This window comes from Penicillium angulare (assembly GCF_028827245.1).
Source record: "Penicillium angulare strain IBT 27051 chromosome Unknown utg000002l_segment0_segment0, whole genome shotgun sequence".
Classification (NCBI taxonomy): domain Eukaryota; kingdom Fungi; phylum Ascomycota; class Eurotiomycetes; order Eurotiales; family Aspergillaceae; genus Penicillium; species Penicillium angulare.
Genome location: NW_026623161.1, coordinates 1,771,267 through 1,793,985, shown reverse-complemented (window position 1 = coordinate 1,793,985; position 22,719 = coordinate 1,771,267). Strand labels below are relative to the sequence as shown.

The 22,719-nt window shown below is 47.2% G+C and overlaps 9 protein-coding genes across 9 annotated transcripts; 5 read left to right on the top strand and 4 right to left on the bottom strand.

Moving 5' to 3' along the window:
* Positions 1-290: 290 nt before the first annotated feature.
* Positions 291-3,681, top strand: N7478_002136 (C-1-tetrahydrofolate synthase; the record flags this gene model as incomplete). Its single annotated transcript, XM_056918350.1, has 5 exons — positions 291-642; positions 739-759; positions 831-868; positions 927-3,454; positions 3,573-3,681. The coding sequence occupies 5 exons, from the start codon at positions 291-293 to the stop codon at positions 3,679-3,681; spliced, it is 3,048 nt and encodes a 1,015-aa protein (XP_056783961.1).
* Positions 3,682-4,938: 1,257 nt separating this feature from the next.
* Positions 4,939-7,073, top strand: N7478_002135 (NADP-dependent isocitrate dehydrogenase; the record flags this gene model as incomplete). The annotated part of the gene is made up of 6 exons (XM_056918349.1): positions 4,939-5,223; positions 5,519-5,554; positions 5,713-5,723; positions 5,801-5,834; positions 5,899-6,037; positions 6,115-7,073. The coding sequence occupies 6 exons, from the start codon at positions 4,939-4,941 to the stop codon at positions 7,071-7,073; spliced, it is 1,464 nt and encodes a 487-aa protein (XP_056783960.1).
* Positions 7,074-8,467: 1,394 nt separating this feature from the next.
* Positions 8,468-9,967, top strand: N7478_002134 (uncharacterized protein; the record flags this gene model as incomplete). Its single annotated transcript, XM_056918348.1, has 5 exons — positions 8,468-8,596; positions 8,668-8,704; positions 8,760-8,827; positions 8,886-9,268; positions 9,331-9,967. 5 exons carry the CDS (start codon positions 8,468-8,470, stop codon positions 9,965-9,967), a joined length of 1,254 nt encoding a protein of 417 aa, XP_056783959.1.
* Positions 9,968-10,148: 181 nt separating this feature from the next.
* On the bottom strand, positions 10,149-12,076 carry N7478_002133 (uncharacterized protein; the record flags this gene model as incomplete). The annotated part of the gene is made up of 6 exons (XM_056918347.1): positions 10,149-10,288; positions 10,352-10,634; positions 10,687-10,862; positions 10,912-11,183; positions 11,242-11,578; positions 11,632-12,076. 6 exons carry the CDS (start codon positions 12,074-12,076, stop codon positions 10,149-10,151), a joined length of 1,653 nt encoding a protein of 550 aa, XP_056783958.1.
* A 162-nt stretch (positions 12,077-12,238) lies between these two features.
* On the bottom strand, positions 12,239-13,462 carry N7478_002132 (Zn(II)2Cys6 transcription factor; the record flags this gene model as incomplete). The annotated part of the gene is made up of 1 exon (XM_056918346.1): positions 12,239-13,462. One exon carries the CDS (start codon positions 13,460-13,462, stop codon positions 12,239-12,241), a length of 1,224 nt encoding a protein of 407 aa, XP_056783957.1.
* Positions 13,463-14,030: 568 nt separating this feature from the next.
* On the bottom strand, positions 14,031-15,416 carry N7478_002131 (uncharacterized protein; the record flags this gene model as incomplete). The annotated part of the gene is made up of 1 exon (XM_056918345.1): positions 14,031-15,416. The coding sequence occupies one exon, from the start codon at positions 15,414-15,416 to the stop codon at positions 14,031-14,033; it is 1,386 nt and encodes a 461-aa protein (XP_056783956.1).
* Positions 15,417-15,714: 298 nt separating this feature from the next.
* pgxC (putative extracellular exo-polygalacturonase) lies at positions 15,715-17,067 on the bottom strand (the record flags this gene model as incomplete). Its single annotated transcript, XM_056918344.1, has 1 exon — positions 15,715-17,067. The coding sequence occupies one exon, from the start codon at positions 17,065-17,067 to the stop codon at positions 15,715-15,717; it is 1,353 nt and encodes a 450-aa protein (XP_056783955.1).
* Positions 17,068-18,654: 1,587 nt separating this feature from the next.
* Positions 18,655-19,698, top strand: N7478_002129 (SDR family oxidoreductase; the record flags this gene model as incomplete). The annotated part of the gene is made up of 1 exon (XM_056918343.1): positions 18,655-19,698. One exon carries the CDS (start codon positions 18,655-18,657, stop codon positions 19,696-19,698), a length of 1,044 nt encoding a protein of 347 aa, XP_056783954.1.
* Positions 19,699-20,870: 1,172 nt separating this feature from the next.
* Positions 20,871-21,398, top strand: N7478_002128 (uncharacterized protein; the record flags this gene model as incomplete). The annotated part of the gene is made up of 1 exon (XM_056918342.1): positions 20,871-21,398. The coding sequence occupies one exon, from the start codon at positions 20,871-20,873 to the stop codon at positions 21,396-21,398; it is 528 nt and encodes a 175-aa protein (XP_056783953.1).
* Between the last annotated feature and the right edge of the window lie 1,321 nt (positions 21,399-22,719).

The window sequence follows — 22,719 nt, the reverse complement described above, 5'->3', positions numbered from 1 at the left end:
AATTCAATTTTCTTGGCATTGTTACTCAATTGATGCCTCAGGCCATCAATACCCGTACGACTCGCTCCCTTTCGGATCCCGAAGTATCACGAACGGGATGAGAAGAAAAAAGGGGGGGATTGCAAAATAAACCGTGTGAAGGGATCTATAAGAGACCCGAGGAGGAAAAGAGTCCAGTCTCTACTGCTTATTCCGAAATATTCTCTTTGCGCTGCATATGTTAAGTTTTTGGGCTTCCGAAGAGACAATCGGCTCCGAGGGTTCCTGCCCCTAAAGCAGCAATAATATTCATGGCGTTCCCCGCCGTACCCCGCGGTCCTCCTTCTCTTCAGGCGCGAGTGTCCAATTTTCGTCTCCGCACCTCTTCGTGCTTTTCTTTATACCATACCGTTTCCTCCGCACGAGGGGCTCACCGTTCTGTCAAGTCTTGCTCCTTATCGGCTTCGGCTCCGTCTCCCGTGTCCGTTGCTTTTAAAAACCCGGTGGCCGCTTCTTATCGCTCCTTCTCCAGTTCCACCATCATGGCTTCTAAGATTGACGGCACAGCGATTGCCAAAAGCATTCGCCAGGGCTTGAAGACTGAGATTGAGCAGATTCAAGTTACCAACCCAAGATTCAAGCCGAACTTGGTCATTTTCCAAGGTTAGTACTGTCTTGAGCTATCATTGGCGAATGGAAGAGATAGAGGGGCAATAATTGGGATTGTCAGAAAAGCTAACACATGCGTTTGATATACAGTTGGCAACCGATCGGATTCCAGTGAGTCACTACGCCCCGAGAAGATACCTACGACTTCAATAAGTATACTGTATATAGCTAATCACAACCAGGTACCTATGTGCGCATGAAGCTGAAGGCCGCCCAGGAGGTACTTGTGATCCAATAGATAACCAATTGAGCTACCATTGAGACTGACCAATCATTAGGCCAATATTATCTGTACTCTGATCAATGTCCCCGAGACTAGCACTGAGCTGGAGCTTCTCCAAGAAATCACCAGAGCCAACAATGACCCCGCCGTCCATGGTATTCTAGTCCAGCTGCCCCTCCCCGGCCATATGTCCGAGCATGCTATCACCTCAGCCGTCGCTGATGAGAAGGATGTGGATGGATTTGGCGCTGTCAACATTGGAGAGTTAGCCAAGCGTGGTGGCCGTCCATCGTTCACCCCCTGTACCCCGCTCGCTGTGATGGAGCTGCTGAAGGCCAGTGGAGTGGATCCAGCAGGTAAGCAGGCAGTTGTCCTGGGCCGCAGCGACATCGTTGGCAGCCCTGTTAGCTTTCTGCTTCGGAATGCCCATGCAACTGTCACTGTCTGCCACTCTCAAAGTCCCAATGTCCCCGAAATTGTCAAGACCGCCGACATCGTTGTTGCCGCAATTGGAAAGACCGAGTATGTTAAGGGAGAGTGGCTGAAGCCCGGCGCTGTTGTGATTGACGTTGGTATCAACTACAAGCCTGACGCTACTAAGAAATCTGGCGAGCGTCTGGTGGGTGATGTCGACTTTGATGCTGCCTTCCAGGTGGCATCGCAGATTACCCCAGTCCCTGGTGGTGTCGGTCCTATGACCGTCGCTATGCTTCTGAAGAATGTGGTCCACGCTACCAAGTCATACTTTGAGAAGCAGAGGGACAGACGTATCACTCCTCTGCCCATCCGCTTGCAGAACCCCGTCCCCTCGGATATTGCCATCTCTCGTGCCCAGTACCCCAAGCCTATCTCCCAGGTCGCTTCCGAGGTTGGAATTGCCCACCACGAGCTGGAGCCATACGGCCACACTAAAGCTAAGGTTAGCCTTGATGTTATTGAACGCCTGTCTCACCGTCGCAACGGAAGATACGTTCTGGTTTGTGGTATTACTCCTACTCCTCTGGGCGAGGGTAAATCTACCACTACTCTGGGTCTTACTCAAGCTCTTGGTGCTCACCTTAACCGCATTACATTTGCCAATGTCCGTCAGCCAAGTCAAGGTCCAACCTTTGGAATCAAGGGTGGTGCTGCCGGCGGTGGTTACAGTCAGGTTATTCCCATGGATGAGTTCAACTTGCACTTGACAGGTGACATTCACGCTATCACCGCGGCAAACAACCTTCTTGCTGCTGCTATTGAAACCCGCATGTTCCACGAAACCACACAGAAGGACGGTCCTCTCTACAAGCGTCTGGTACCAGCAAAGAAGGGCAAGCGCGAGTTCCAGCCTATCATGTTCCGTCGTCTGAAAAAGCTTGGTATCAATAAGACCAACCCCGATGAGCTCACTGAAGATGAGATCCACCGATTTGCCCGTCTGGATATTGATCCTACTACCATCACCTGGCGTCGTGTGCTGGACGTCAACGACCGTCACCTGCGTGGTGTTACTGTTGGCACTGCACCTACTGAAAAGGGTCTTTCTCGCGAGACTGGCTTCGACATCTCCGTTGCTAGTGAGTGTATGGCTATTCTTGCACTGGCCAACAACCTGGATGACATGCGTGAACGCCTGGGCCGTATGGTCGTTGCTACCTCCAGAAACGGTGACCCAGTCACTTGTGACGACATTGGTGCTGGTGGTGCCCTGGCAGCTCTGATGAAGGATGCTATTAAGCCTAACCTTATGCAGAGTTTGGAGGGAACTCCTGTTCTGGTCCACGCCGGTCCCTTCGCCAACATTAGTATCGGTGCTAGCTCAGTCATTGCTGACAAGCTTGCCTTGAAGCTGGCCGGAACCGAGCCCGATGAGGATCACGATGCGAAGACTGGCTTTGTGGTCACTGAGGCTGGCTTCGACTTCACCATGGGCGGTGAGCGATTCTTCAACATCAAGTGCCGATCATCGGGACTGTCTCCCGACACCGTGGTTATTGTGGCTACTGTCCGCGCTCTTAAGGTGCACGGTGGTGGTCCCGAGATCAGCCCCGGCGGGGCTCTGCATGAGATTTACCGCACCGAGAATGTGGACATCCTCCGCAAGGGTTGTGTCAACCTGCGCAAGCACATTTCTAATGCCCGCCAGTACGGTGTGCCGGTTGTTGTTGCTATTAACAAGTTCGAGACCGACACTGAGGCTGAGATCGCTGTCATCAGGGAGGAGGCGATCGCAGCGGGTGCTGAAGACGCCGTTCCCGCCAACCACTGGGCCGAGGGTGGAGCAGGTGCTCTTGACCTCGCTAAGTCTGTTCTAGCCGCCAGCTCCAAGCCCAAGGACTTCAAGCTGCTGTATGATCTGAATGGTACCATCCAGGAGCGTATCGAGCGCATTGGCCAGGCCATGTACGGTGCGGACAAGGTCGAGTTCAGCGAGCTCGCCCAAAAGAAGGTCGACACCTACACACAGCAAGGCTTTGACAACCTGCCCATCTGTATCGCCAAGACACAATACTCGCTCAGTCATGACCCAGCTCTGAAGGGCGCACCCACTGGATTCACTGTGCCTATTCGGGATGTCAGATTGGCTGTGGGTGGTGGATACCTGTAAGTTTTCCTATCTTATCTGACCTTCCCTTTCCCATGAGGATCCACCTCTTTAATTTTTTTTTCATCAATGCTTTGTTCCTTACTTTATTGCTGCGGATACTAATTTGACTCATAGCTACGCTTTGGCTGCCGACATCCAGACGATCCCTGGCTTGCCTACTGCCCCAGGCTACATTAATGTAGACATTGACACCGAGACCGGCGAAATCGACGGTCTGTTTTAGATCTTGATTTCTTCAACTTTTTTTTTCAAATCTATTTTCTTTCATCGTTATTTTATTTGGATGGATAGAATGGATACATGATGTATATAACCATGATCGAGCATGGGGTTTGGGGTATTTTTCAACACATAGCAACATGAGGATAATTTGGCGTCCGACGGGCAAGCGGGTATAGTATTTAGAGCGGAGAATTATTCAACACTGCCAGACTCGACTGAGAGGATCTACCAAGGTAGTTTTCAATGGAATATTGATGAATCTATGTTTAATTCAGATTCTTGAGGCCTTGAAGTTTGGTAATTGTAAAATAAGATTAATGATTCCTGCTCGTTTAAGCCAGCCATTTCGTACAATTAGCTGCGTCATGCGTATACCATGTAGATCGTGTTATTCGGGTGAACGTTTCCCGGCGATTCAAAGTGGGGGTCAAGCTAAATATTCTGGACAAGGACATGCCTCGGTGAGCACGGAGTTGCCCTCCGAGACTCCGGGAACCGCTGCTTTTTTTTTGTGTTTTTTTGACTTCCTCCCCCAACCGTGTATTGTTAGCGGGTCTGTGGGTATAGAAGCTATGAACCTGTGAATGTGACATAAAAGGGGTCAGAAGACCAAGGGGGATTTGAAGGAAAAAGATTTCGGATATATCTAGATTAATTTCCTACTCTAAAACTCTCTTCCCTTTCTTTAAAACTGTTCTATTAATCTTTAGAACTTACAGCCATATCGGCTTCTTCAGGTTCCCCACAGTCTCGTGACCTCCTCGTGACTTTCTCGTGACCTTTCCCTCCGGCTTCGGCGCTTCTTATTAGCGGCAAACGGTTAAAACAGGAAAGATCGCATTTGGCTCATTTAGCTGATTTGCTCATCCGCGAATCTCTTGTTCCTAGCAGCCCATCCGGACAAGGCTTTTTCCTTTCTTCCCTTCAACCTTGAGGTCCTCTTTTTCGTTCGGTAAATCCCCCCATTCCACTTACCCTTTGCCCATCCCGCTACCCGGTTGTCCCGTATTCCCCCGGCCTCCCCCAGGAATTCCCTACCACTCGGTGACGTTGCGATCGCGGGCATAGGTCAACCCCGTCTCCACCGCGCATTTCCCTTCTGCCGAATATCGTCCCTTCGGCTGTTCTGTTCGGCGCCGCAATACTACTGCCCGACCCTGGTGCTCTCAACCAAACAGAGCTTGCGAATCTCTTGCTGACATCTTTTCCTTTCCCCGAGTATAGCCTACACCCAAGGAATTGCGAGCGATTTCCCACCATGAACGCTCTTCGGTCTGGTTCCGCTTTCGCGCGCCGGTCCCTGGCAACCCCTCCGCCCGTTGCCCCTCTCTCTTCTACTCGTCTTCTCTCTTCCTCTTTTACTTCCTTCTCTTCTTCCCAGAGATCTCTTTCTTCTGCCTCACTTCCTCGCACAAACAGAATCTCTGCGTCTACCCGCTGGTCCGGATCGACTCCTTCGTTGTACTTCACTCAAACCCGCACCATGGCTATCGAAAGCAAGATCAAGGTTCAGAACCCGGTGGTGGAGCTGGATGGTGATGAGGTATGTGGAAAAACTTCCAAAGTTGACAATTCTTTTGTCCTTCCTTTATATATATTATAGCCCGAACTCTCCTTGGTGCGGGGCACGTATCACAAGCCTGCTTTGCCTTTTTCGTTCGGCGCAATTCGGTTTTCGTCTTGTGTGTTCTCGAACGCGGGGAAATACGGGGCAACTTCTATCAACACATGAGAATGTGTCACAGGGGACCCGAGGCTGCGCCGAGCACCAATGGAGATGGTTCAATGGCTGTCCTATGGAGGGAATTGGCATATGCTAACGTGTTGATCTTGAATAGATGACCCGTATTATTTGGCAAGAAATCAGGGAAAAGGTACGTTTTGGAATCTTAATCGTCCAACCCAATCACATATACCCCTCATGCGGCGTTGACCTGCATGACCGGGATCCCGGCTGCAGCTAGCTGCATATACTTGATGCATCATATCACTTCGAAGAGTCTAGATTTGAAGCTAACAATACTCTCTATAGTTGATTCTGCCGTAAGTGCTGCGTAGCCAGGACCCCTCAATTGACCCATACTTGGCTTTGTTCGTTTACTAAACTCGACATCTCTTAGTTTCCTCGATGTTGACCTGAAGTACTACGATCTTGTAAGTTCGAAACTGAACCAATGGCCTTGAATAAGATCTCCACTGACGCAAATTACTTCAATAGGGTCTTGAGTACCGTGATCAGACCGATGACCAGGTTACCGTTGATGCCGCTGAGGCCATCAAGAAGTACGGTGTTGGTGTCAAGTGTGCCACCATCACCCCCGATGAGGCCCGTGTTGAGGAGTTCAAGCTGAAGAAGAGTAAGTCCTTAATTTTTTACCGTGCGTCCTGTTGTGTAACTTGTACTAGAGAACTAATTTTTTGTCCCTCAATCCAGTGTGGCTCTCACCCAACGGAACTATCCGTAACATCCTTGGCGGTACCGTCTTCCGTGAGCCCATTATCATCCCCGCCATTCCTCGTCTGGTCCCTGGCTGGAACAAGCCAATTGTCATTGGTCGTCACGCTTTCGGTGACCAGTACCGTGCTACCGACCGTGTTATCCCCGGTCCCGGTAAGCTCGAGCTGGTCTACACCCCCGTTGGCGGTGAGCCCGAGAAGGTCCAGGTCTACGACTTCCAGGGTGGTGGTATCACCCAGGTCCAGTACAACACTGATGAGTCCATCCGTGGCTTCGCCCACGCTTCCTTCAAGATGGCCCTCCTCAAGGAGCTGCCTCTGTACATGAGCACCAAGAACACCATCCTGAAGCGCTACGACGGCCGCTTCAAGGATATCTTCCAGGAGATCTTCGACAAGGAGTACAAGAAGGAGTTCGATGCCAAGAACATCTGGTACGAGCACCGTCTCATCGACGACATGGTCGCCCAGATGATCAAGTCTGAGGGTGGCTTCGTTATGGCTCTTAAGAACTACGACGGTGATGTCCAGTCCGACATCGTCGCCCAGGGCTTCGGCTCTCTCGGTCTTATGACCTCCACCCTCGTCACCCCCGATGGCTCTGCTTTCGAGTCCGAGGCCGCCCACGGCACTGTCACCCGTCACTACCGCGAGCACCAGAAGGGTAACGAGACCTCCACCAACCCCATTGCTTCCATCTTCGCCTGGACCCGTGGTCTCGTCCAGCGTGGTCAGCTCGACAACACCCCCGACGTTGTTGCCTTCGCTGAGGAGCTTGAGCGTGCCTGTGTTCAGGTCGTCAACGATGAGGGTATCATGACCAAGGATCTTGCTCTGGCTGCTGGCCGCAAGAACCGCGAGGCCTGGGTTACCACCAAGGAGTACATGGCCGCCGTTGAGCGTCGCCTGAAGGCCAACCTCAAGGCCAACCTTTAGATTTATTCCCCCATTTTGTGATGTCTCTTTTTAAACGCGCACCATTTTGATATGATATCTTTTCCCCGATTTAGATTCCAGGGGTTCCAGGTTTAACCTGTTGACATGTACAGTTGTCAGACAAATAAAAATTGATCGCTTTACATGAAAAATCTTTTACAACATCGTTTTATATTTAATTGAATTCGTAACTCCCATTGATACAGTATACAAGTGGGGACCCGATACCAAGATCACTACCTCGAGCGCACATATTCGTCATGTATTCGTTCAAAGTACAACGAATGAGCAACGCTTGGGCATCATCGTCATCCAACAGACCCAACTTGAACCGCGTAACCTCTTTCCCGACATTTCCCTCTCATATTTTAGCATCTCTAGAACGATTAAGAGCATGCTAGATACGCAAGATCGGGTGAACCCGCCAAACCCAATATCAGGATATGAGTTCATCGGCCTCCCCGAAACCTAATGCCCAGCTTCAACCCGCCACCCAGACGATCACCAATTTTATATCTCCACACACACAAGCGATTGAAAGACCCAATCTCAACTAATATCGCATCATTGGCGAGTTCAGAGCCCCATCACCGGATCAAGCAGTAATCCCGTTACCCACCTCCTCGGCGCCGACGTCGATCCCCGAGAAGCAAGGGGGTTTACCGACCCGACAATGGCAAAGACCGCACCTTAAAACGAAAGTCAAACATGAAAAGAAAGAATAAGAGCCTGGGCTTTCCGGGGAGAGATGACTTTGAAAGTATTCCCCACCTCAGACACTTCCTCCAATCATCTTTTGTGGTTTCGCGGCGTCTAGACTACATGTAACGAGTAGATGATGTCGTCGACGCAATCGGGGCTAGGCTTTAGCCTATTCCGGCGATTTGGGAGATAGACGCACCAATTGTTGAAGATTCTGTCCTTCTACCCATGGGTATGTCTAGGCCTGAGGCGAGAATTATTGTAGAGTGATTGGTGAGGGCAAAACTGGATTTTGGAAGATAAGGTGCTCTGAAGAGTGGTGGGTACATAATGTATGGGGTTGACGGTTTGGTCTTGCCTTAACAACTTAACCTTGGCATTTTATAACTTGGACTCAACTCCCACTTGTCTACACCTTCAGTTTGATTGAAAGAAACAAATCAAATCAAATTAATTCAGCATTCTTTTCAAATTCATTCGTTGAAATTGAAGTTTTAAGCCTACACCCTTTGGTTATACCGATTTGGACTGACGATACTACCTGGGCATACTACGGATGCAATTGGTAGAGACATTCACATTGAAGCACATGGCCTGACAGCCGTCTCACATTTTTTATTTTTCAATCTTGAAGATCATCTACTAGCTTTTTCAGTTGATGGCACCGGGATCTCGTGTTCAACCAGTTGAATATGCGTGCTGTTGTCATCAGTACTATCTTTACGATCTTGGCGACGTTGTTCGTGGCGCTTCGAATATGGACTCGATTTAAGCTGGTGCATAGTCCTGGAAAGGATGATTTATTGATCTGTTGCGCTTTGGTATGTTCTTTACCTATGAATCTTGTTTCCATGTTATGTCGAAGAATCCAATCACTAATAGACGGTCCCAGTTATCCTCACTTCTCTTCTACGCATTCCTTCTAGTCGGTATGATCACCCATTCAACTTCAAACAAGATAAATCCTAATATCATCCTCATCAGAACGAAATTATGGTCTCGGTATCCCTAGAAAAGACCTACCAGATGATGTTATCATCAACCAGCTACATGTACGTATATCTCACCATGCATATTACGGTCTAGGTACCAAATACTCATTCAAACCAGTACCTATGGCTTTCCGTCCCATTCTACAACCTCTCTCTCATTCTTTCCAAACTCTCCGCTCTATTCCTCTACATCCGCATTTTCCCCGGGAGACGCTTTCTGTTAGCAACATACATCACAATGGGATGTCTTATCATCGCAGGACTATGGATGGTAATCAGCGGCTTTGTCTTCTGTATCCCAATCCATGATTTCTGGACACTCGATCGATCAATCCACAAGAAAAACTGTCTACCCGAAGGACCAGTTTGGTATTCGAACGCAGCCATGCAGATCCTAAGTGATATCGTGATAATGGTTCTTCCCTTACCACCCGTTTTGAAGCTGCAGCTTCCCCGCAAGCAAAAAGTGGGGATCATCCTCGTCTTCTGCGTTGGAATATTGTAAGCCTTCCTTCCTGAAACATCATATTAATATTATGATCTATTCTAACAAAAGAATTAAGTGTCATTGCCACCAGCTCTGCTCGTGTATATCAACTAAGTCACATGATTGACGGACACGATCTCACAAAGACAAATTCCGAAGCAGCAGTCTGGTCTTCTCTCGAAACTAACATCTCGATCATATGCGCCTGCCTACTACCTCTTTATCCCCTAATATCTCGGGTCTTCACACTATGTTTCCGACCCGTGCCACTCCATTCTTCACCAGCTCCAAAATTCCAGTCTAACACGACGGTTCTCACCGGATCGAGGAAACCATCTGTATACGATCATCCGCCACACGGGCCAGACGGAGGTGTATTTTTCAATGGCGTGTTTTATTCCGGGCCTGGAAGCTATACGGCTAGCATTGCGAAGATGGACATGAATGACCATGAGAATGAGGAGAAGGAAGATGGACATGAGGCGGGTATTAGAGTTGTTAGGGAGTTGAGGATGGAGTCCGACTCTGCTGTTCCTACTGTTCCTAGTCCGAAGCTTTGGGCTCATGATTATTCTAAAGAGGAGGATGTTGAGCTTGGTGAAATGGGGGAGGGATCTGGGTCTAGTGCTAAAGGGACGAATCCGAGTATTGAGTGGGATCTTGATGATTTTGAGTTTCCTGATTACAAGGAGAGGATGAATGCACCTATTTAGCATGGGTTCTGTATTACTATTTTATTTTTATTTCTATTTGTATATACTTTAGCTGCTCACTCTGGATATCATTCGAGGGGCAAATACACGACACGATTCATGACTAGATATCTTATCTAAATCTGTAATTTAAATTCAAGTTTCTGTTAGAGATCTTGAGGCTAATATGGGCATCAAATATTCAGAGATGGGATCGAACTCCGTCTTTCCATCTCATGGCTTGCTCAATTGCTTTCGCGACAGAAACGCATTTCTCTTCTCCGAATCTTCCACCAACAACTTGTAAGCCTACTGGCATACCATCAACTAAATTAACGTCATCTGGAAAATGTTAGCATGACATCTGAAGACATGTTGTCGTCCCTGAAATATCATCAAACTCACATTGTTCCTTATTGAACTTATCACCGGGGCCACGAGGCACATGACTGATCCAGTCCTGAGACGGCATATCTTTGTCTTTTGAGGCAGTGATGGCGGGAATAGTCAAGGATGCATATCCAACCAAGTTCCAGATACTAGTGTATCCAACATAGTTGTTAGACTTCACCCAGGTCCACGGCTTATATCCGACCCATGGGGTATTAGGCATGATAAGAGCGTCGATTCCAGAGGATGTCCAGCGATCGAGGTACGAGCTCTCATACGTGTACTTATCGGCATTCAACTATCCAAGACTCGTTAGTTTCTCTTCATAATATAAGATTCAGTTAACATACCTGGTGTGTTTCCGAGGTTGTAAGGATATGCTCCGGCTTTCCCACCAGCATACCCTCGATTAAAGGTTCGCCAGTCATTCCAATCTTCTTCTGGCATCCCTCGCCACCGTCAGACAAGATAGCCTTCTCCCACAGCTCATAAGCGTATTTATGCGAGGATGTATCCCATTCAAATACTGTAGCAGGAGTTAGCTTAGTCTGGATTTGAATTAACTTATTACTCACCTTCATGGCCAGCAGCTTTCAATGCATCAATAACATCTCTCACAGCACGCTCAGCTGGAGGCTGACATCTCACAACACCGTCATCAATCAAATATCCAATTCTCAACCTCTTACCCCGGAAAGAAGCCAGACTACCCCTCCAAGCCACAGGAGCAACTTGCGGGTCTAGTTCCCAAGATGCCGCTGAAGGAAGAACTTCCATATACCGCTCAATACTGGCAAGGCTACAGCTCATAGGCCCCGCCACCGAACGAATGATATCCTGTCCCGGACTAAAAGCCAATAGGTCAGCTTTGAAAAAGAAAACACATATGATAAATGGAGACTTACTTTCCCCGCTCGTACGGGTGTCGTCCGGGGCTAGGCGAAAGTCCATATAACCCACACAAACCAGCAGGAATACGAATTGATCCACCAAGATCAGTTCCAATACCGATAGGACTAGCTTTCGCAGCGAGAATCGACCCCTCGCCACCGGAACTACCGCCTGAAATCAAATTGCGATTGAGAGGGTTAACACATTGTCCGAAGACATGGTTATATGAATCCGACATCATCATTGATTGTGGCAGGTTGGTTTTCACATAGAGCACGGCGCCCAAACGACGCAGGGTCCTGGCAACAGATTTATCGGCTTGAGCCGGATTATTGGTAAGGCCAACCCATCCTGTAAAAGTGAGCGATGGGTCGTAATGTAATTGATCAGAGGGGGTGTCTTACCAATAGATGTATCTACACCCTTGACGGAGAATAAGTCTTTAATGGATACTGGGAGGCCATGTAAAGGCCCAGTGACTTGTCCTGTTTTGGAAAGGTATTCGTCCATTCCTTTCGCTGTAGCGAAGGCATCTTCGAACATGATCTCGGTACAGCATGTTGTTAATTGGTGGGCTAGTGCGGCGCGTTTCGCGAAAGCCTTTGTCAACGTTAATGAGGAGAGTTCCCCGGATGACAGTTTGCGTATTAAAACAGTGATATCCGTTTCTTCTGTCAGTATGAGCTCCTCTGCCGTAAGGAACTTTCGTATATACTCTAGAGCGTTGGGGGCTGACTCTGCCGAGGGAACCGAAGATAAGCGCCACTCCGGCGGGATGAGCTCAAGCTGGCGATCGCGCTTTTGAGCAGCGAGGTCTAAGTAAGAGGGGGCGGGAGAAGCAGTTGCCATGATGCGAGTATAAATAATAGTAAAAGATATAATCCAGAATGAAGCGGCCGAAGCTAATATTTATGTTGACGATGTAGAAGGTTGCATAGATATGAAGTGCGGAGAAGAATAGATAGGCTTCCGGATTAGGAAGGCAATCTAATTAGCGCTACTAACGGCACATTAAACGATCATCTTATCTCTCCATCTCCGCTCACATTGATCCTGTGCATCTGGATATCGTGGGAAGTCACACAGTTGGCAGTTACGCCAATAATCTCGTAGACTGTCACATTGTTGTGCTTTCGTTGCATGCATCCCGGTCAAATAGGCTGGTGAGGCTAGATGCACGTAGAACCGCGAGGATGGAACAACTCTTGATATGCCATCACATGCTCGATCAACCATTTTTGATAACACCGCAGTATAGGTTTTCAAAAACGTTTCATTTTGGATCCCCGCAAGATCAAATGCCACAATCGCCCCCGTGCATCTGTATACAGCAGCTGAAAGCCCACGATCTGTCGAGTCACTCGTATCAAGTTGTAATATTTGTTCCATAGCTCTGCTACTAAGATCCAAACTGTTGTTTCCGATATCGCGACTGGCTAGATCCACTAAAAGATCAAAAGTATCCGATGGGCATCCTACCGAATCGAAGAAAGCAGGACTCAAGACCTGGCGATGCAAAGCATCGAAGATCAATGCTCGGTCTCCGACTAGAGCGCCCGTTAAGTCAAACCAGACTAAATAAGCCAGCACATCTGCTAGTCCCGGAATTTCGGAAACTAGGGTATCAAGTTCGGTTTTATTTCGACAATGGAGATCCAAGAGCGAACGCGCGCCTTGCAAGTGTCGATGCCATTGGCCGAAGGAGCCGCAACATACTTCAAATATGGCGAATGTAGCGATCCCAAATAATGCGATGGGGTGTCCAGAGTCGATCACTTTGCTCAGATTTGTTAACGCGCCGAGATGCGTTTGGATCGATTGCTTGTTGTCTGATCCCTGGAGGCGCGAGTGCGCAAAGCTCAAGGTACGAGAAATCAGTTTAACAGCTTCATCTGGTAGATCTTTATTCTTTGATTCAATTTCCTGGTAAAAATGCGAGAGTAAGTCTATAAAGCCGTATAGATTTACTGGCGTGTCGTTGACTTTTTCCTGTGTTGTATTAGATGCTGATAAATATTGGTCGGTGCTTAGTGTGGGGGATGGAGATGTCTTTTTCGTTGGGCCATCTTTCTTGTCGCCCATCCAGACCACCCGTTGCGGATAGCTGCATGTTGCTCCCGTTTGTTGACAGGCGTGACAGCGAGGGCGATTCAAGTCGCATTTAATTCCCTCGGCTCTGCATGGATGACAATGACGGTCATGCCGAATTCCCCGGGCCTTCTTGATGCTGGCCATTTTCTTGATTGCATGAGTGATTTGGGACTCGGAGCAGGACCGCCGGGAGATAAGCGTGCGGGGAGGACGAGTTGCCTGTTTGGTCCTAGCCAGGAAGTGATGACGACGCGTTCTTTGGAATTATCTACCATTGACGAAAAAGGTAACTTGATAGGAAAAATTGATAATAAAAGTCAACGAGTGTTGATTAAAAAGACAGCTGTAGCACAACTGCGTGATAACTTTGAAACAGGCAATGAGCGTTGCGTGCGGAAGATCAAAAGAGCGACTAAACAACAGAATTATCTGGGCCGGAGAACGCCGAAGTTAAAACAACAAGACACTGCCAAAAAGAGAAAAAAAAATATACAAGTAAGGCACCGATCGAAAGAAAGTATTCAACACGACATCGAACGAGAAAAAAGACTCAATCAAGACGCCAAGTGAGAGAAATCATTCCGGCAAGATACTGTGGAACGAAAGAAATCATTCACGCAATACACCGAGTGAGAAAAAGTATTTAAGCGAGATACGCCAGTGATAAAACGTAAGACAATTCGCAGCAATCGCAAAACTCAAGTATTGCATTTCAAGGCCGGGAATTCGTGGGTCGCCAATTTGAAATCATCTTCATATGCCAATAACGACTCTTTGTATCCATGTCCTTTCCCCCATGAACAAGACGTTGAGCCAAGCGTTCGCGTCGATCGCGTCGCTTTGTACATGAGTTTGGCTGTTCCAGCTTTGTTGCACTGCGCTTCGACACTTTAGAGTGATTAGAAAGTGTCCGTTTCGGACCCGTCTTGTCTGCCCGACGACGTCGACGAAAGTTCGCTCGTCGGTGAGCTGGAGAAGGAACCTTCCGACCCTTTGAGCAGCTGGAGGTGAGGGATTTTGATCTGTTCCTGGATTTAAGCCAAGGTGGTGGATCAATGGGCTTCACCCCACGCTGCATGTAACTGTCGCTTGACTTTTGTCCCGTAGGAAACTTTGGCCTCATTCTTTCTCTGAGTCGCTCAGCAGCTGCCGTGAGGGATATGACAGATGCCGCACTTGTTTCGTCCACCGAGCACAGAGTTTTTGCGATCGATTCAGCTATATTGATACCCACCTCATCGGTTGAAGGCCTCATCAGCCCCGCCATTGCTTCACCGTTCTCGCTTGTTTCTTCCACCGAGCACGAAGTTGTTGAGATCGATGTAGCTATCTTGATATCCAAATCATCAGTTGAAGGCGTCATATTACCCTCTATTTCACCAATCTCGCCTGAAATATCAGTCACGATATCTCCCGAGTGGGACTCAACAAACCCCTTCTGCGAATGCGAATTCGAGATGGAATGCACAGATGTTGCTGGTGTATCTGGTATCTTTGCTGAGGCTTGTTCTAAGGATCCCCTGAGTTCGGGAAGATGGCCCTCAGAGCTGGAGGAGCTGGATCTCGGAATGTTCGGGGACTTGGGAGGTGCAGAAGAAGGTGAAGGCATCTGAGATGCCATAGCCGGAAAGTTGGCCCCGTAAACGCCTAGTAAAGGACTTTGCAACGTTGCGCTGAATGGTGGTTGACCAAGCACTGGGAAGGGAAAGCCCATGGGAATCTTTGCAACAGAAGATCCGCCGCCACCAGCTGGGGCTGAATTGAAGAAAGCACCAGGGCAACTCTTTGGTTGACTTGCAGAGGACGGGGGAGACTCGGACTCTTCGTTTCGCTCCGAGATGCTTTGATGAAGCGAGTCAACACTGCTCGAGCAATGATGGCATATCACGTCGTATTCGCCCTCTCGTGGGATATAGCTCAATGAAACAGGTTGTAATCCCATGAACATATCTGGGGACCAGTTGCAAACTTGAAGCCAAGAAGGAAGCTCGTCAACCGGTATCAGCGGGGCCAAAAGACCACCGGGGCGAAAGACGCAAAAACGCGGACGGGGCTGAGCGTGAACGAATGGAAGAGGGTAGACTGGCTGGAACTGCATGATGACAATAAAACAATAAATGGGTTGAAGATACAGTGAGTTTGAATTAATGAAAGTATGACTTCGACAATGATTGTGGATCACAGTTCGGAAAATGAGAGAATATAATGGACTACAGAGGGGGAGAAAGAAGGAAGAAGAAGTCAAGTGGTGGTGGGTTTCTATTTGTATTGTTGTGTTCCGTGTACAATGTTCCTTCCTCATGTGCTCCGTTGTTGACAACAACAAACACAGTTAAACAGAAAGAGCGACAGCAATTGCCCAATTAAGTACTTTGTTTAGCTTCTCTATAGACATTTCAGTTTGGAAGGAACGTCCCATTTCGGCAGCTGAATCCAAGCTGTGGGTTCAGTTCCGCTGTCGCATTCATGCAGACCACTGTGGGAGGGGACAGGTTCTGTGGGATAATAGCAATGTTACTGAGTGTAAAGTCCTTACAGGAAGAGTTGGTATTGCACTCAATGATCACAGCTTCGGTATGCTTAAGATCCGGCAGTCCATCATCATACCAGCAAGGATCAGTGACACAAGAGCCATCGCCCGGGCGCCATGTATTGACAGTTCCTGTGAAATCAGACCAGACAAAATTCTCCATCATGACAGAGGCATTATTAGGGCGCCCAGTAGTCACTCCATTGCCCAGCTGTGTCTGTGAAGATCCTTGATTGGTATAGCTCTGAGTGACAAAGATCGGGAAAGTAACATTGTACACGCGGATGTTCTTCCAAGTGATATTCTTCGCAATACCCTGGCCTCCAGACCATGACTTGAATCGAGAACCATATACAGCATCAATAACCGTAACATCCTCGAAGTGGATATTAGAAACATTAGCAAAGTCTGTCTGGTCTTCACCGAGTGAACCAATGCTCATTCCGTGGCTTTGATATCCGATAGTATTCCGTTCAAAAACAACATTGTGAGATCCCGATTGAACTGCAATGGCATCATCACCATTATAGATCACACTGTCCGAAATGTGAACGTTGGTCGCGGTCACGTCGAATCCATCCGTGTTGAAGGGAAATGATCCAGTAGACTCGGCATCGATGAAGGCATGTGCTACAGTGATATTGTCACCTTGCAACTGTACGTTCCAAGCAATGGGCTTGCGAGACTTGAAGTAATTGAAAGAGCCATCGGTAGTGTGGAAGCTGATCAGATGGGGACGGTAGTCGATACCAGTGCCATTCACAGGGTTTGCATCCCACCAAGCTTGACCATAGGAGTTGATCCAGCCATTGTTGACCCTTGAAGAGCCAGTATAGTCAATTCGAGGGCCCTTGAACTCGAACCAATATTGTCCATTGGAATAAAGGTCTCCGCCTGTTCCATTGACGATGCGTTGGACAGTAGTTATGTTCTGTGGCAAATGAAGATTGCCATTCACTTGGATCTCAACGTTACTGAGGTTGGTAGCACTTATGGGTGTGAAAATGTTGTAATTCGAGCTTTCTTGGAACACAATGATAGAATCGGAGGAGCATTTGGCAAAAGCTCTCTGAACAGCCGGGGAATCGTCGGCTGTTCCGTTCGATGACGGGATTACGCAACGATGTGGACGGCTTGTGGAAGATCGTCTGATGGAGCCAGGGGCGCCCAACGCAAGCGAGGACAGAAAAGTCCAAACAACCGCTCTTGTTAGCAACATAATTGTGCCAGTAAGATTGTATTGATGTCTATATACAGATAAAGAGAAATCAAACAGACTTATCTGCCATTACCTACCTTTTTATAACCAGTTCCTTGCGCTCAGTCCATGTCACATCCCCGGACTATTATCAAGTACATCTCCCCAACCCCAGGTAAATGAGCAATACATTCCCCACAAACGTGGAGAAAGCTCTCGTATAAGGCGTTGTATGGACGGACTTTCATTTTGGCGGATGGAGTTCCGGCATTGATTGGTGGAAGAATAAAGAGATCGGCATCCAGGCCGAGATCGGCTATATCTATGAACGCAATTGTGCCTATACCCCAAGACACATAATTGATTGATGCCGATGTTATGACACTGAAAAAATAAGGCTGATGGGATTTGTTCCGTCTTGAATACTAATGTGTGCTCTGAGCACTTAGAATGCCCCCACAACCTGACTAAGTTCGCATACTTGGATCACCAGCCACTTTTTGGTATCCACAGATTTCTGGAATATGCCCATTTCGGAAAAAAGATTGAACAAGCACTTAGTCTAGATCCAATGAATCCAGGTATTCGAAAATTGATGTGAAAACTATAAATCGGAAAGCCTTGAAAAAGAAACTTGCTGCGAGGGTCGTTGAATCTTGAAAAAGCTATAGTCACTACACATGGGTATGTATCTCCTTCCAAGGTCGTTTTGAATATTCTTAACATATTCTATGGGCTTCAAATGTTTATAAAAAGAAGCCAATTAACATGGATGCCGACATCAAGTGTCACTACTTGCCCTTCCTAAGGGAAGTCGGTTATTTGACATCAAGCTCAGGTACCTAAGAAGTCAACTACCTTGAAGTAATTCAATAGTTTCATACTCCTTGAATAGTGCTATCTAAATGATATGGCATTGTTTTCCCGCTTAAAGAGGCCAACTGATTGGCTTTCAATGTTTACGACATCAAGTCATCTATTTATACTTGCTCTTAGGCCTTGGGACGAGTTGAGTTGTAACGGCACGGCACATGAGACGCAACAAATTTCCTTAATGATATGGACGTCAGCGTGAAGAGGTCTTTAATATGTATTTACATAATTCACCGAATATACCTTTCATCGAAGAGCACACTCCTAGGTTTAAGTATGGGTGGGAATGCGTCGAAAGTGGATCTCGACATCGCGAAAATGCCAGTCAACGTAAGATTAGACGAATCGATTACTATCAAGACGTGGGAATTATTTCAAGCATTATCAACACTAATAATAGTAATAAATGATCTCAATTGCTTGATAAAGCGCCATGACCCCCACAGCCCAATCAATTTTCCTACGGCCAATCGTGCGAACGATTCTGTTGCCGTGTCGGGCATAGTGCTGACTAGTTAAAGAGCAAGGATGCCAAGGCCCCCACTTTTACCCTGAGCTTGTCCAATGTCTTCACCAATACAGCGCGATCTTTCACCCGCCGGTGTTATGGTCCCTCCACTAGGTCTGAGCTCCTGTTCATTTAAGTTCGGGTAAAAGCCTTCTTGGTGGACGAATAATTATATTCTCACGTCAACAAATTCGATCAAGCCTCACTGAAGCCATTGCCACGTCACGATGACCAGCAAGGAACTCGTTCTCGTCACTGGCGGATCAGGCTTCATCGGAAGCCACAGCATTATCCAATGCCTTGCAGCAGGTTATCGCGTCCGAACGACCATTCGGTCACTGAAACGCGAAGGAGAGGTTCGAGAAATGCTTCGTACCGGTGAAGCCACGAACCTAGAGGATGTCTCCTTCGTCGAGGCTGATCTCACCAAAGATGACGGCTGGAAAGAAGCTGTTCAAGACTGCAAATACGTTCTCCATGTCGCGTCACCATATCCTCCCTCTGAGCCTAAGGATGAGAACGAACTGATTATTCCCGCTCGAGAGGGTACATTGCGCGTTTTGCGCGCCGCCAGAGACGCGCACGTCAAACGCGTCGTGGTAACTTCGTCTTTCGCAGCTGTCCATGGAGATACTCGCAAGCAAGATCCAAACAAGCCGCTTACTGAGGAAGATTGGACGAATCTTGAACTTCCTGGGATTAGCGCGTATTCCAAAAGCAAGACATTAGCTGAGCGCGCAGCGTGGGAATTCATCAAGAACGAAGGTGGTGAGCTTGAGATGGCTGTTATCAATCCTTGTATGGTTGTGGGACCTGTGCTGGCAGCAGATACCTCGTTGTCGATTGAGGTGATATCGCGTTTGATGAATGGTGCTGTGCCGGGTTGTCCAAACTTACCTTTTGGATTTGTGGACGTTCGAGATGTAGTTGGATTACATCTGCTAGCGATGACAAGCCCCAAGGCGAATGGAGAAAGATTTCTCTGCATGGCGCCACCGCAATTGAAAATGAAGGAGATTTCTCTCGCCCTGCGAGAGCATTTGGGAGATAAGGCCAAGAGATGTCCGACACGGAGTATTCCCGATTTCGTGATCAAACTCATGGCACTCTTCGATCCATCGGTCGCATTGGTTGTCCCTATGCTGGGCCAATGTGTCGTAGCATCTGTGGATAAGGCGAAAAATCTGCTCGGATGGACGCCGCGTTCCAATGTCGATGCTGTGGTCGCTACGGGAGAGACTCTTTGGCAGTTGGGGCTAGTCAAAAGTTAGTCCATGGCCTGCTTACAAGTGACCGAAGTATTCCACCCTACCATACACTGCTCTCATTGAGAGACTCCTACACTTTCTCCTTAAAGCTCTGCTGATGGCCCTTCAGGGGAACCCTTATCAAATATCGCGATATCTTGTACAGAACTTACAATATATATTGTTTGACATGATTCAAAGTTTCCAATAAAGAGTTTCAGACACCCAATGGCAGACGTTCGTCTAACAAAGACCCAAGAACATTCCAATGGCTTGCTACGGGATGATTGTGGAGATATTCTCATCACCTGCCGAGGGAAATGGCAATCATTTGTGACCTTGCATCCGGTGGCTTTATGACCTCGGGAATAGTTACTTGAATAATGATTTGGAAATTGCGCCTTGCTGCAAATATTGCAGCCACCTGTGGATTGGGAAATGTGATTTTATGCACCACTCAATTCAATGTCATGCCCACTTGAACTTCTGAAATCACATCAGTATCCGCAAAATGTTCTAAGTACTATCAGCACATGCAAGATATGCCATTTGGTTGTCAAGGGAGATACATGAGAATTCTTAGAAAGCGGCTTCAACGACAGCAACTCATCTGGCGGGATGGAATGCATGTGTCCAGTCCGACTGGGATAATTTGTGGACGGGATACTCGGAAGGCTTGCGTGGGGTCTGAATACTAGGCTGCGACTTCATGAAAATGATGTTCTCCATTCGTACACGCCAAGAGAAATATTCCAGTGTTCTGAAGCTCATATGTGGTCATGCGTGTTGCGACAGGGATGCGATTTGCTGGCAGGTACCACAATGCATCAAAATAGTTGCATGTTACAATCAGAATTTCTTATATAGTGTATGTGGCTGACATGGATTGCCCTGCATCTGCATCTCTGGTACGCCTAATTAGATTCTCTGGCACGCCTAGTCGGATTATGTGCATCTTCCCCAGTTGTTTTGCTGATAGATGCCGTATACCTGCATATGTAGTGGGACGCCTGAGGGGCCATCTGCACGGGCGAGCTTCATATAGCAAACACGGCAGCCCTGAAATACTATATAAACGATATCAATAACCAATCCATCGAGTATAATTCAACCTCATTAAGTCTCTCCAAACTATCACTTTAAACTATCTTCGAAAGTCGTTTCACACAACACGCTATCAAATTTTCTTCGCCGCAATGTATTCAAAGCTCATCCTGTCTCTTTCATTCATCCTCCCACTTGCTTCAGCAATCTGCCCAGGCTATAACTATGCCTTTTTCCACGTAAACGGCTGGGTCTACACCGCGGACGATTCGTGTAAAATCGTTGCAACGGGCTACTGCGACAATATTTGCGAGTGTACATATTGGGGCTGTTCCCCTGCTCACTCCGTCGACAATGTCTTAGTTAATGGCTTATGGTATTACTGCCGGGCTGATTCCGGTGCCGGCACTTGTGGCTCCACTGGTAATCAAATTGCGAACCTCGCCCCTGAAAGCTGCTGCCGTAATGACGGAAAGCGAAATTACGAGGAAGGTCTTATCAGCAAACGCCATGCCAATGCTATTGGCCAGACCAATGCGCTTCTGGAACGTCACGAAGAGGAGTATGCGGACGCTGAGAAAAATGGACACGACACTAGTAAGCTGCGACGCAGACAATTGAATGATTTGGAAGAGCAGATTAAGCGCGAAGAAGAGGCTGCTGCTCTAGGTGACGAGTAGGATGGCTCAATCTTTGATCTTGATGCAAGGTGGACGGAAAATTGTCAGTGGATTCAATGTTGAATGGGAATCATATTTGAGAAACAGTTTGGAATATCTGAAAGATTTATCTTATTTTTAATGAATTAGATAGGTAAAATTGAAAAGAAAGAGCAGAATATGGTAAGACAGACAACAATTTTACACTTCGGATATGAATATTGTAAAATAAGATGTGCAAAATTAAAAGTTAGTCAATGTTCATCTGTCCATCTAACATAGTTCCTGGAGAAAAGCAGCTTGAAGTTAACAATTGCATCAACCAGTCGCCAAAATATGTTTATTCTATAATTGTTTTCTACGGGTTGGCTCATGCACATGTGTACGTCAGACAAACTAGTGGGTACTGGGCAGGCCCGACGCTAGTGTTTTTGAACTTTATTCTCCAAAATTCTTTAAATTCAACTATATCCTTGGCTGTAACATTCTTCGTGCCTATTCGTCATAATAGTGCAAGAGAAGCTGAATCAAGGAAAGGCTCCAAGTGATTACTAGGTACCTACTGATGACTTACAACGGCATATGGATATTGAAACATAGAGCCAAGATTGTGAAATTAGATGATCATCCTAATCAAATAATTACAGCCATAATGGTGCCCAGAAAACCGTGAACTTGGAAGGCCCGCCAAGAAGGGGGTTCCAAAGCTTGAATATTACGAGTCCAGGGCACCGTGCACTCAAGGTTAGCTAGTACTAGTCCTACGACGTATCTTCATGTGGAGGTAAATAGTAGTAGAAGTATACTAGTGAGGTGCCTGCGGAGATATTTTAAACCTCGGAAGAGACTAAAGACGGCCTTTCGAAATCTCGAAATCGAGAGCAACTACAACTCACAATGTGGTCTATCTTGCATTTATGAATTTAGGATAGGATTTACCTAGGTAGAGAGCACATTTGTATAATAATCTACTAATTGTAGTACACTATCATTATTGTTATCCATAACACATGGATATTTATCAACCGAGTGCATAATGAATATGCTTTGGGTCAAGTTTATTGATAAAAATAATAAACAATAATATCTCAGGATATTGCAGGTAGATGCAGAATGTAAATTAAGATTAGGAATCCCTTTCGAGTAGGTAAGGATGAAAAAGAGCAGGAGAGGGGGACGAACCGAATGAACCAAACTTGATAAAATGATAACACAACATCGGGTGCAATATCTCAAATGCCCACTCGCGTCAAAATTGATATGGAACTAAAACCTCTCTCGGCCAAAATAGAAGCTAGAAAGTGCCACATTTGAGGGTTAAACTGGAATGTGGATATAGTAG